The sequence below is a fragment of the Scaptodrosophila lebanonensis genome, unplaced genomic scaffold, assembly GCF_003285725.1.
Source record: "Scaptodrosophila lebanonensis strain 11010-0011.00,11010-0021.00 unplaced genomic scaffold, SlebRS2 tig00000171-arrow-arrow-pilon, whole genome shotgun sequence".
Taxonomy (NCBI): Eukaryota; Metazoa; Arthropoda; class Insecta; order Diptera; family Drosophilidae; genus Scaptodrosophila; species Scaptodrosophila lebanonensis.
In genome coordinates this window covers 384539-399094 of record NW_022060603.1, presented here as the reverse complement: position 1 = coordinate 399094, position 14556 = coordinate 384539, and the positions used below count along the sequence as shown (strand labels likewise).

The following is a 14556-nucleotide window of genomic DNA, read 5'->3' as shown; positions in this document are numbered from 1 at the left end:
ACAACACCTAGACTTAACACTCTAAAGAACATTGAAATCGATGGAATAGTATTAGACGCCATTGAATTCAGTTCAATTTTCATAACTTCTTAGAATCCTTTTTAATTAAGTACGGCAGCTATTGCGAAATGTGTGAAATGTTGTTAATTGTAATATTTTCCGATTTCATGACGATTTGTCATTCTGTTTTGTATTTAAATTGTGGAAACGGGTACCAAAGAAAGCGGCGCAGCAGAATATTTCTCACACAATTTTTACCTATACATACATAGAGCACTGGAAACTAATTGCTCAACTAATACTGCTTAATACACTTGATCTCTGTTCCTCTGGCTCATATAATCCCTAATATTTAGACGTTCATACAATCCTGCAATGCAGACAATATCAGATCTACTCTCTAGATAGTTTTTATAACATAATAGTTCAAGCTCTCATATTTCTTTCAGTGCAGAACAAAGTAATTAGAAGAAGAACAAACAAAAGCGAACTAATAGCGTGAATATTTTAGAGAAATAATAATAGAGAAATTTACAAACAATTTGTTTACTCTATGGCATTAAATAAGCCACATTTCTGCAGTTAGAATTTAATTTTGCACCACTGTGTGTTGATGGTGTTGGCAGCGGCGGCCAATTAAAAAATATACAACGCGCGCATAAAAGTATGCAATACTACAGCAGAGCTTGTGAGGAAGAGCGGCGCGCAGCTATGACGTCGACAACGACGCAACGACGACGACCGCTAATTAGCACCATAGGGAATTTGTATTTGGCAACACGAAAGTGGAAAAAAAGAAGAAAAAACTTGCGCGTAAGCACAAGAAGTTGTACGGGCGAGCAAACCGACAGAGCAGCCGACGTCGCTGTCGCTGTCGCCGTCAACTTGTGCAAACATCAAAGAGCAGGCAGGCAAGGAATTATGTGCATAAATACCACGACGAACGATGGCGCACACACACACACACACCCATATATATCGCTTAAACACATGTTCAGCAGCAACAAGGCGCAAATACAAAAGCAGCGCAGCGAAATTGCGCAGGAGAGGCAAAGGAAGCGAGGAGGGCAGGGAGAGCGAGCGCGCGCAATATAATTGTAAATACAGTTAATATGAACGCCGCCGCAGCAGCCGCGGATGCTACTGCCTGGCACTTTTAATTTACGAAATGGTGTTGATTTAACGGCACAAGCGGCAGAGCACTAGTGGCAGCAGCAGCAGCAGCGACGACGATGACGACGCGACGTGGGCAGCAGCGACAGCACAAAAGAAAGTTGAAAATCTGGGCAATTGCGTCGATGGCCGTTTGTCGGCTTTCTTGCCCCCCCCCCCTGCTCCCCTGCTTCCTTGTTTCGTTTCTCCTTTCACCATACTTTTTTTTTCGTTTTTGACAAACGATTTTTACTGATTAATAAATGGGACTGTTGTTGTTGTTGTTACACACACACATACGCTTGTAAGCTACGCGAGTGGCAGCGATAATCAAAAGGGTGTGCAATTTTAATTGAGCAATTTAATTACATATGTAAGCAAAAGTCAACCAAAGAGAAAGAGCAAACGGAAGAGCGAGTGCGAGTGTGAGTGCGAGTGCGAGTACGAGTGCAAGACGAAGTAAAGTGTACGTCCGAGTGGGACAGCAAGAGTGCGGCAGATAATTAGCAAGGCAGCCAGGCAGGCAGGCAGCTGCTGTTGCTGCTGCTGCTGCAACTGTAATATATGTACATGAATATGTGCGTGCGTGAGTGTGTGCGTGTGTAGGTGCCGTTAGTTTGCAGTCTTGTTGACTTTTCATACGATTTTGGGTTTAAGTTTGTAATTAGTTTGTCAGCGCCTCCATGTAGGCAACAAACAAATGTAAAAGGCGGCAAGAGGCAGCGTGAACTAGAGATGGACATGGGCCGTGCTTTTATTCGTGCCAGTGTAGCACGAAAAAAATAAACAAAAATTGAAAATTATGAGAATAATTAAGATTTTCTGCACACATAGTAGACCCAAAAGAAAAACCATTAGACAATTAATTGTTAATGGTTATAATGCTTACTATTACTAAGCATATAAACAAAAACAGATAAGAAAGCTTTAAGCCATATAATATGTATAATACCAAGACAACATAACTATATGATTCATTATTGAATTGATTTTTGTCCAAACACGAGTAAACACAATTAACCAAATTTTGTATATTCGATTTTTTTGAATACTTCAAGATGTTTGTTTTATTTAAATATATGTCGGATTAGTTAATGGCAAGCTGAGTATATGTTTGTATATACTGACGCCTGATTTGACGCCTGAGAAATAATCATCAAATTGGATTTATTTGCGTAGGGAATGCAATGCTTAGTACGCTACATATTAAAAACAGATTCGAGACATTTAAAAAACAAGTCTCAACAACAGATCAAGCGACAGAAGACAAAGGCATCGGATTCGATCGAGTCGCAGGAAGGAAGGATACACAAATCAGTTATTTTTCAATCTTCTTTAGCAGTCAGTGCCTTAACCATGCCAGGACATATCTAATGCATTTTCAATCATATTTAAAACTTCAGCCGAACAATATATCGAAACACTTCAAAAAGAAGCACATTTAAATAATTCAAACGTTAAATTCATTGAACTGTTTTTGGTATTCAAATGCATTTCTCTTCAATAGTTATAATTACTATAGTTCTTATAATTTTTGAGCTCGAGTTGTTCAGATATACAGACGGACATAGGAATAGAAATAAGCTTGAAGCTTACTTCCTCTAGAAAGTATTCTCACATCAGATGGCAAGTTGACTCCGACTTAATACATATATTTGCAATGATTCTTCAGATATTTGAATACATGTACGAGTATGTAGCACTTGCTCTTCGAGTGCATCAATCATTTGGTCTCCTTATAGTTCAATCGCCAATCGTTTAATGCAACACCATCAGTCAATTAAAAATGCGTTTTGTGAATGTTCGTTCAGTTGGCGGGGATGTAGGAGGGAGGAGGGAGGAGGGGGGTGTGTTCTGTGGAACAAGTGGACAAGTGACAAATCAAATTGATGAGCTGTTTAGGCCATGTAACCAGCAGATAGATATGTGAATGCACTATTCGGGGGATAGTACATACATAGATAGGTAGATTGACGGATAGACAAAAGCAGCGCACATCAGCGCTCCATTACAAAATGTGAGTAATTATGATTTACTAATTAGCAAACATGGCCAACACGAACACACACACACACACACACACACACGCACACACACACACACACATACACATGTATGATGGCTAATGCGCAGGCCAAACAACGCGTCATGCTTGTGCTGATAATGATGTTTATTATGAAGATAATGATGTTGCTGATGATGATGGCGTCGTGTGGCGCAAAGCAGGAGACAAAGTCTATTAATTAGCATTCGCGCTTACCTCCCCACCCCACCCCATCACACTCTTTACCACAGATGAGTATTGGCCAGCAAGCTGAAAAGGTAGACTACGATCGCGCGCCCATTAACGTTTTCTCACACCTACCCCAACCCCAACAGCAACCCCAACAGCAACAACAACTCAACCCCCTCCCTAGGCAACGGCAACGCCATTGCACGTGTCGGCCTGGGCCTGGAATGTAACAGGGATTTGCGCATCAAATTCGCTAATTGTTTTTGCTTTTTGATTTGGTTTGACTCTCCTCTCCCAACCCCTCCCCCCACTCCATCCGCAAACATATCCTCATATATGTCGTTCATTCGTGGCCGTGGCCTGCACTTGTTCTGCTGATGGCTGATGGTTGCAGTCTGCCACAACAGCCGAATGCAGTAGACTTTGCTGCGACGCGGGGCCAAACAACAATTAGCGTAATTTCAATTTTGTTCAAAATTTCATAAGCAATGTCCAGCAACAACAACAGCATTAGCGACATATAACGCAACGAAAAAGCTAAAACTGCCATCACACTGGCATAAATAAAAAGTAATTTCAAAAAGAAGACATTTCTACCTCCTAAACTAGCTAATGGTCGAAGAGTAATCGATATATCCCATACCTTGACCAAACTTCATCCGCCAAAATATCAGAATAATTCTCATACAAAGTTCAATATATCTAGCTCTTATTGTTTTCGAAATGTAGGCGTTCAGACGTGCAAACACACGTTCAGATGTGCAAACAATTTAGAAAAATTAATGATTTAAAGGATTATAGGATTATAGGATAAGTTAAGGAGTTGAAGAGCAGTGTTGAAATGCACCCATACAATATACATATTGGAAGTGTGTAATATGATTCAATATTAGGAAACATGTCTGAAATTCTTTTATCAATTTAAAAACATTTCAAGTTCTTAATTTGTTTGCCGCTAAATACAACGATCTAATTGTATATATATTTTTTAAATATAGCTGACTGACTAATCAGACAACTATAAAACAAGCGTAGATGTATACAAAACATTTGCAGAGTGATTTAGCTGTATCAGAATGCACATAACTCGGATATATATCTAAGTATATACTAATGAACATATCCTCATATTTATAACTAGTTAGCGTTAGAACTTGCTTCGTTGCCACTATAATTATGCTAATCAGCTTTTGAGTTGTTACTTTATGGTTTTAGCTTTTAAGTCTCCTAGATTTTTCTTCGAGTGCACTTCACTTGCTCGCCCACGTCCCTCTCTTGCGCTGCACTCCACGGTGCGGTGCTGCGGCATGCTAAGCTGCTTGCACCGTTGCATACTTTGCAGCGCTTTTTGACAGCCACCACACATTCAACCACTCGCTCTAGTCCCAGCCCTGGCCCCAACTCCCCTTTCGAAGGGGTGGCATCAAATTGCATTTACTGACCACTGCCAGCACCAGCAGCATATGGTGGTGGATTGCTGGAGCATTGTGGGGGGAGGATTAGGACAGGTGCTGGAGATTAGCGCTCGCATTTTCGTTTACTTTCCATCAGCATAATGCGGTGTATGAGTCGGATTGCATGTTTTTTGGCTGATTACACGTTAATCACTTAAAACGCAATAAACAAATTAATAAATAATAACAGCATCAGCAACCACAACAGCTTGCTTAGTGTTTGCTTCCCTTTGGTGGAGATGCCCAAAACTTTATTAACTAATTACATAAGGTCTTATTAAATGTACAACTTGTTCAAATACACATTGAATTCAAACCAAACTGTGGAACCGGAATATGAGCTCTAGAACTGCAGTTCGATTTTAAAATATTCGTATTAGTTCAGCTTTATAAACACAACTGTTTAACAGCTACAATTATCGAATATGTAGAATCGAATATGTTGAATAATAATTATTATTAGTGCTCATGGAAGATTAAATAGAAATGAAATGTTCAATATTTACAACAGGCACTTGTTTGATTATTTATCGAATACTGTTGTAGAATGTATTGAATAATCGAAATTGGGAATGTTTCTACAATTTGTAGTTGGACTTTTGTTCGTAAAATTTTTATTCCTATTTTATTTAATATGTTCAATTAAAAATTAAAAATATCCCATTTTTACCAACAAGCGTTCGTTGTACAAGTTTAAAATTTGCAACGATACATTTATCGAATATATATGAAATTTATTAATATAAGGTAACACATTTTTTGTGCACTGCTTTAGAATCGTTTACATGTAGCCTATTCAAGTCGATCATTCACCCAACAAATGTATTTAAATGTTCTTTATTTCTACTAATTTCTATGCGCTATACCCATACATATATATTCACGATTTGAATTCGTTTTTTATGAGCAATGCTATGAGGAGCCCATAAGAACCTGCAGAAAGAATTTAATTGTGTAAAGTGTATAGTACTGAGCCCTTTTGCTTTCAAATTTAGTTTTGGGCGCACATTTTTGCTGTTTTTCTTGCTGGTGTGTTTTTTAGCAGAAGACAAAAAGAATTTTTAACTAACACAAAATGGCTGTGTGTTGATTTTTGTGTTCGTTACACGTGTTTGGGTGTGTGTGGGTGTGTGTGGGTGTGTGTGGGTGTGTGTGGGTGTGTGTGTGTGTGTACAGGTGGGTGGCTGGCTGGCAATGGATTAGTGCGTCCTAGACCCACCTTCGTGACCACCTCGGTAGCAACACCCTTCAAATGTTCAATTGCAATCTTGCAGTAAGCAAGGCAAACAAACGCAATGCCAGTGGGGACAGGATAAGTGGAACAGAGAGACACAAAGGATGAAGAGAGAGAGAGTGGGGTGGAGGAGGGGAAGTGATAGAGTCTGAGCCAACTGCTGTTCCTTACCACCATTTGGTGTCGTTGGTTTATTAATGTTGACCGTCAATTATGTTTTAATTGTCATAAAAGGTTTGTCCCTTTGCTCGTGCACATATGCACGACAACAACAACAACAACAACAACATGCAGTCAGAGCGGGCAACTGTGCGTGTGTTTGTTTGTCTGCAAACAATAAAATCCAACTGGGATAAGCTCAGCACAAAACGACGATGTGATGTTGAAGAGCAGAACGATAACGAGGATGTGCAAATGGAAGAGTATGGGTTTATGAATGTGAGAACGAGCGAGCGAACTGCTCTGTGTATGTGTGCGTGTGTGTGTGTGTGTATGTTTGTCAACATGGCCAAAGCCAATGGCTGGCTATCTGTCTCTCCGTGTGTGTGTGTGTGTGTGCGTAAGACAAAGCCAGTTGACAGTGTGTGAGCGGCAGGCGTTCTCAGTTGGCAGGCAATTTGCCAACTTACTGCAAAGATCAGCAGAAATTGCTATTGTTGTTGTTGTTGTTGTTTTGGTTTGTTTTTTATATACTTGGCTTGTTTGTTGTTGTGGGCGAGCCAACCACCAACACCACCAGTAACAGCAACAGCAACAGCAACAGCACCAGCAATAACAATAACACAAAAGCTAATTGCGCACGTTGAAAGCTTTGCCAGGCCGTTAATTGAATTGAATTGCATTGCATTGCATTGTATGGCATTGAACCACTGTGCCGTGTCTGAGGAGACCAAAGAGTGTGAATCTTATCCATGACACACGATGAGTTGACACGATTTGTCAAGCCCTTTTGTTACGAACAATAACATTAAAGGGACTGCGGGTGTGTGTGTATTATTTGCATCAAAACAAAAGAGAATGAATAATCGAATAACACAAATTTGTATTTTTTTTATGGAAGCACCTCAAATAGATATACATGTGGATATGACACACATTTATTTAGCATTACCGATTTACACCATTTTATAAATTTGAAGCAAAACGAATACTATCGAATATTTAAGTGCTTAAATGATTCAAAATATATTCATTCTCTTTTGCATTTGCATTTTATTGCAATTGAATATGCAATCGAATCTAGTAATATATTCGCTTTCTGATCGGCTTTATTTCAAACTAACGCTTTTGAATATATTTATCGAATAGTTTACGAATATTAACATATGTACGTGCATATATAATTAATATTATTTAATTATTAATTAATTCTAGGGTATATTTAAAAAAACAACGATAATTGAATTCAAATGAAAGCTAGCACTATCGAATAGATAATCGATTATAAGGATAAGTATTTTAACGAACATCCTGAATAAATTACGATTACTGAATTCAAATGAAAGCTAGCACTATCGAGTATATGATTGACTATAAAAGTAACTGAACCATATTGCGAACAGTCAGAAAGCACTGATATATAAAACGTCTAACAAATGATTTATTTTTAAGAAAAGAAGCATTTGGTAAATATATCGATTATATAGAAAATCGAATATGATCCATATAACATAGTTATCAAATCTATGCAATAATTAACAAATATAAATATTTTTAAATAAATATAATGTATCGGAGGTAAAATGTAATCGCTTTTTATTGGTAATTTATGCTCGTTATCGATAGATATTTGACTTCCATTGAGTGGCGTAAGAGCGGAGAAGGTAGTGTGGAAAATGTGTGCAGCAACGAAAAGTGAAATAAAAAAATAATAACCTATGGAAAGTACGACAATGCCAAAAGAAAAAAAAAAAGAAAAATAAAAACGAGGCCGGATATCAAAGGAAGGAGAAAGAGAGGGGAGATGGGAAAGGGGAGGAAGTCTGTGGCAGTACGACGAGGACGAGAGGCTGCAAAAACAAAAGTGAACGAGAGTTGCATGCAGCAGACGGGGATTAACGCAACGTTAAAAACGTGGCAGATTGACGACGTCGACCATCGAGCGTTGGGCGCTGGACATGGATTCTTGTCTGTATGTGTTTATTGTTGTTGTTGTTGTTGTTATTGTTACTGTTGTTACCTTCTTGTTGTTTTTTGCCAATTTATGAAATTTATTTTTTGCCTACGTTGTGATTATTTATTCAAAAAGTTGGCCCCCGACCCATGCCAAAACCAATTGCAATCGCTCTCCATATGATGCGGAAGAGATGTTTGGGGGCGTCAGGGCGTGGCAGGATGAAAGAATGGTCAGCATTGCTAAATTAATTAATAACACAATTTATGCATGACGCACATTTATAATTACATTTGGAAATAATTTAATTAAAATTGTTAACGCTTGATTGAAGTTTTATTTGAATGGACAGGGGGGAGACAAGGAGACCGGCTAAGGGAGACAAGTCAGTTAGTCCAAGGGAATGGAAAGTAAAATGAACAATTGCAACAACAACAACAACAACATCAACAACAACAGCAACAACTGAACTTAATTAAATTAGCCTATCAAAGGCACATAAATAAAACCCACAACCGACTGATTGCTCATATCTCGTATGTGAATGGTAAACTTTTTTGACAAACTTGTCACATATGTGGGGGCAGGCAGTTGCAGGTATAGGGACTGGGACTGGGGGCGGCAGTACCAGGGGGGACAAACAAACCGATCAGCAGCGCCAGTAACGGTAATTAAGAGCCATGCAAATGGTCAAATAGCCACACAAAAAGCAGCAAAAAAAAAAACAACAACCCGATTGAAATCTTAGAAAAATAGTCAAAAAAGGCAAGCGAGCATATTTGCCGAAGAGGACAACAACGACTTACAATTACCCTAGACGCGCGGCAACATTTTATAGAGCAAGAAGCAACTGTGGTAGAATTAAAAAAAAAATGAATGAATCCAATTCGTTAAATACTGGTTTTTTGTTAAATAAAGTAACTCTGAAAAAATGTGTGACCCTGTTGTAATTTTTGAATTTCTTAAAGTTGGATAAAGGTGTGTGTGGATCTGAATTCGGGTTAGAAATGGGTAATGAAAGTGCTTTGTGGATCTCAATTCAGGTTTTATTTAGTCAATAAATGGGGTATTATATTTTATTCTTCAGAATATGTGAAGAGATTCTCAACCTGTATTGCATTGATCCTCTCCTTTAATATTGTTTCTAGTTATAGTATATTAAGTAATATTCATTTATATTCATATTATGGAATCATCCATATTTCAAGGGACAATTGTAATTTCTCGAAGACATATATATATATTCGATAAATTTAAGTAATATTCATTTATATTCATAGTATGGAATCCTCCATATTTCAAGAGAGAATTGTAATTTCTCGAAGACATATATTCGATAAATGTAAGTAATATTCATTTATATTCATAGTATGGAATCCTCCATATTTCAAGGGAGAATTGTAATTTTTCAAAGACATATATTCGATAAATGTCCAATTTATGCTCCCTAGTTCTAGTCCTAGTCAAACCTAATAATTTAATAATTCTTGGAAAATTTTCTAATAATTTTCAAATAAATTTATAAATGAACGATTCCCAAAAACAGTTCGTATGTCAAATGCTTTGAAGGTTTTTTTATTTTCATATAGATACCATGAGTGGTTCTTGTTCTGGAAGGCAATGCAGCCGCAAGCCACAGGGCATGTGAATCAAAAGTAGCCAAGACATCTAACGGAACCCAATATACAGACAGACACACTCACTCGCACATACATACAGACACACAAAGAAAATCAACATGGGCACACATATGTAAATATGTTTTGGCTATGCCCACAAATCAATTAAGTCGATTGAGACACCGCAAGAGGATTGCTGATGGTAAGGATTGGGGGAGCTTGGTGAGTTAAGCGCAAAGCTAAAATGTAAATGCAGCAGATTGATGTAACTAAAGAAGGTTTAAGGTAGCAATAGAGGGGGGTGGGAGAAAGGTGGTATGGAGGGTTGTTAGCGCCAGATATAAATGCTTTCCAAAAATAAAATAAAAATAAAAAAAATTCAAGTAAAGCCAATTAGGCTTTCATTTATTGAACTTGCGAATCGGTTATGAAACGGTTATTAATCGGGTTTGAAGCGGTTGGGAAACGGTTATTTTGTAAAATGTCAAGCCTTACAGCGTGCGCACAAAAGTAGGCAACACACATATGCAATTTTTTTTACACGCCCCCGCCATTCCTCCACCCCCACATGGCTTTGTACTGGCACGCCGTTAATTGGCACGCGCTGCTTGTCGCTCAAATATTATTTGTTAATTTGCTGAAATTAAAAAACTGACGCAAATCCAAGCGCACACACAGAACAAACCAATTAAACAAACCAACAACAAACAAACGCGCCGCCACCGCAGCAGCGATGGAGGACGACGACGAGGACGAGGGCGAACAGCAGCAAAAGCAGCGACGTCAGGACAAACAGCCGAACGACCACGAAGCTGCTGGCCAGGCTGACAGAGACAGTGGCAGTGGCAGTGGCAGAGGCAGAGGCAGACTGACTATAAATACGCGTGCAGCATAACGAGACGCCATCAGTTTTAACCGAGTTATACACGTGACGTGACGTGACGTCGTCTTCGTCTGATTGTTGGTCCTTCGTTTATCGTTCGGTACGGTACGGTACGATACGGTCTGGTAGTCCGTCAAGCTCGCGCGTTCCTTTCAAATCGCTGTTATCGCACTTGTTCGACGACTCTTTTTTTTTCTGCCCATTTTTTTTGTTGTTGTCTATTTAATGTGCAATGTTTACAAATTGGTTAACGGGTAGCACCGGGGGCAGCAGCGGTGGCAACACCGGAAGCAGTCGTGCCGCTGCCACTGCTACCGCCACCGCCGCCGCCGTTGCTCAACTGCCGGCAACGATCTCGTCAAGCGTTATGTCCACGCCGCCGGATGTTATCCTGGAGGTGGGACCGGCACCGGCCACCGTACGCTTTGTCGCCCACGCTCTAGTTCTGGGCATGCATAGCGGCTATTTGCGTTCGGCCATACGTTTGGATGAGACGACGACCAGCGGAGCCGGGGAATTGTTGCTCTATTTGGGAAATGTTACGGCAGAACAATTCGCACCTCTGCTGACCTACATGTATACGGGCTATTTGGATCTGAATGTGGACAATATATTTGCCGTACTGCTGGCCACCCATGTGCTGCACATGCCGCGTGCTCTCGAGATTTGTCGGTGCGTCTCAATTATGCGTAAATGGATGTTTACCGGAAGTCTAGGGGGGTTCTTGGGTTTTAGGAGGCAACAAACCGTTGAAAACTTGGACTTAAAAAAAAAGAATTGTTCAAAACTAGTCAACGAAAATACTAAAAAGTTTCAAAAACTTATCATAAGGTTGGGTGTTTTTTTTTTTTGGAAATTTTCTACTTTTTGTTGTTGCTTGCTGAAGTTCAACAAATAAATTGAAATTGTTTTTTAAAAATTAAAAATACTTTGAATGTTCACAGTTATTCTGAAATTGTTTTTTAAAAATTAAATAACTGTTTGTTTCGGGCGAAAATACTTTGAATGTTCACAGTTATTCTGAAATTGTTTTTTAAAAATTAAATAACTCTTTGCTTCGGGCGAAAATACTTTGTATAGTAATTCTGATATCTTAGATTTCTAGGCTTTAGGAATAATTCTTGAACCGTTCAGGAACCAAAAATATTTTGGAAAATTTCTTGTTTTTCTGTAGTGTTTTAAATTTTGGGGCAACATTTTAAAAGCGCTCTTACGGTTTATCGTTATTATAGCTCCTTTCTGGCCCGCGCCCAAACCGAGGGCTATCTGAGCAGCAGTAGTAGCAGCAGTAATAATAGCATTAGCAACAACAACAACAACAATAATAATAACAATGCTGGCGCAGTCTCTAAGATAATCAGACCCATACCCAGCAAGGCGACAATGCCAAATTTTGGTTTTCTGCCTCTGCCACCGCCACCACCGGCGCCGCCACCACCACCGCCACCTTCTGCTGCAGCAGCAGCAGCAGCCGCCGCCGCCGCATACAAATGCGCGCAACAACAACAGGCTGTGGTGGCAGCCTATGTATCTGCCGCTCCACCGCCGCCACCACCGCCCTCGCTGCTAACCCTAGAGTGCAATGTGCACACAACAACATCACAGGAGGAGGTGGAGCGGGAGGAGGACGAGGAGGATGTTGAGGTGTTCATTGACAGTAACACAATAACCGACAATGAGGCAGAATTGGATTTGGACACACAGCCCAATGTGGAAGATGCCGACATCGATATGGATTGCAATGTGTCGGTGGTTAGTTCGTTGGAGAGCAGCGCAGGGAGCCTAAACATTGAACGTGTGGATGTGCAGCCCAAAAGTCTGTTGGCCGAAGCCCCCGAGGTGATGACCACACTGGCGACGACGACAACAGCAACAACAACAACAGTTAAGCCGAATCCATTGCAGGCCAAACACTTGCCGCCAGTGGTGGCACGTGTAGCGCCTCCGGCTCAGATGTCCAGCAAGTCGCGCAACTCACGGAAGCAGCAACAGCAGCAGCAGCAGCGCAAATCTAGCGGTGGTTTGCAAGTGGCTAAAGCGCCCATACCGGCCGCCCAATTGGACGCCAGCTCATCCACAGTGGGCACAGCGCCGGCGCCGGCCAAGTTCATCATCGATGTGGCCAGTTGTGATGGGCCTGTGCGCTTTCGGCGCATCCTCAACACCGCCTACGGCCACAAGCCGGATGCCTACGAAGCGACAACAGCCCATTTGGGCGAGCAGCGTACGCAGCAGAGTGTTAGCTATTCGTTCCATCAGCAGATGGCCAAAACCATAAGCAGTCAGCAGCGACAGCAACAACAGCAACAACAGCAGCAACATCAGCAACAGCAACAGATACACCAGCAACAAAATGCCGAGGAGAGTGAGAATAGCGGCGATGCGACGCCTCAGCAACATGCCACAATAGCGACAGCAACAGCCGCGACGGCAACAACAACGCATCGCAAGCAACAACAGACACACGAATTGTATGTCTGCATCTATTGCAAGCACACCTTCAAGTCCCAGTACTGCTACCAGAAGCACGCCAAGCGTCATCTTAACCCATTGAGTCTCAGCGAGAAGAAAAGCATTGCTGCCGCTGCTATACTCATCAATGGCCAGCCCCAGCCACACCAGCAGCAACAGCCACTGGCAGCAAGCAGTGCCGCAATGGAGACTTCCACAAGTCCGTCGAGCGATACGGAACAGTTGCTGCGACGCGAGGTGCGTCCCCTGGACATGAATGTCCAGTATTATCCTTGCAAGACCTGTGGCAGCAAATTTCCCAGCTACTATTTTGTTCACAAGCATCGCAAGCTGTGCCATGCCGATGAAATCGAGAATGCGACAGCAACAACCACACCAACAACCGCCTCATCAACATCTTCAGCCGCAGCGGCAACAATAACAACAACAGCAACATCGGGCAAATCTACAACAACAGCAATGGCAACGGCAACGGCAGCAGCAACAGAATCTGTGGCAACGTCCAAGTTGTTGCAAACAAGGGACGAACAGCAGCAGCAATAAAGTATGCTTCTTTTTCTCTGGCACAGTGCAACAAATGAACGAATTTAGCACACAAAAACACACACACGCACACACGCACACACAAAAATAACATACACACACTTACTTGTATGTATATGCTCAATTTTTTTTTTGTCGCCCTGCTCTAAAGCTTTAACAAATAAAGGCAAGCACGATATTACAATTAAAAAAGAACTATAAATAAAAATGTGATTTTTTTGTTTGGCATCGGGCGGGCAAGTTTTAAATGTTAATCGAATATCGAAAAGTTGAGCGACATTCTCAATATATTCAGCAATGTCGAATGTTAACTACTAGTGCATTGATTTAAGCGAATTAAAGCGTTAATCAAATGATTTAAAAGTTAGCTAAGAGTACATCGATAAAACGGCGATTAATAAATGAAATGTAACGATAATAATATAAATACATAAATAAAATAAAACAGTTAAAAGATGCAGATGCAGACATTTATCGATTCGAATTGAGGCAGTAGAAGATTATCGATATAATGAACTAACAAATGAAATGTAATTATAAGAAAGCTAAGCTACATGGAGCACATTTCCCCTAATAACGCAAGCAAAAAGTATCGATAACATGATTGTCAAATGCAAGAACACAATTCAATTAAAATATTTAAAACGATTGTAATTACGATCAATCGACAAATATTAAAACGATATAAATGTAAAAGTAAAAGCATAAAAATGAATCGCACTTCTTTATCGATAACTAAGCAACTAATGTTGGCTAAGTTAAGCAATTAATATATACTTGCTCATAGGTTAACATTGTGATATCGTGAAAAATATAATGCTATTTAATGGAATAGCATAAGAATCGCGAGCGA

General features: G+C 40.3%; 2 protein-coding genes across 2 annotated transcripts in view; one reads left to right on the top strand and one right to left on the bottom strand.

Moving 5' to 3' along the window:
* The window catches only part of LOC115629907, a 79639-nt gene that overhangs the window by 12142 nt on the left and 52941 nt on the right, over positions 1-14556 (bottom strand). The gene's annotated exons all lie outside the window — the stretch shown is intronic.
* On the top strand, positions 10539-14034 carry LOC115629958 (AF4/FMR2 family member 4). The gene is made up of 5 exons (XM_030526572.1): positions 10539-10662; positions 11012-11360; positions 11921-12203; positions 12294-13558; positions 14022-14034. The coding sequence occupies exons 1-5, from the start codon at positions 10539-10541 to the stop codon at positions 14032-14034; spliced, it is 2034 nt and encodes a 677-aa protein (XP_030382432.1).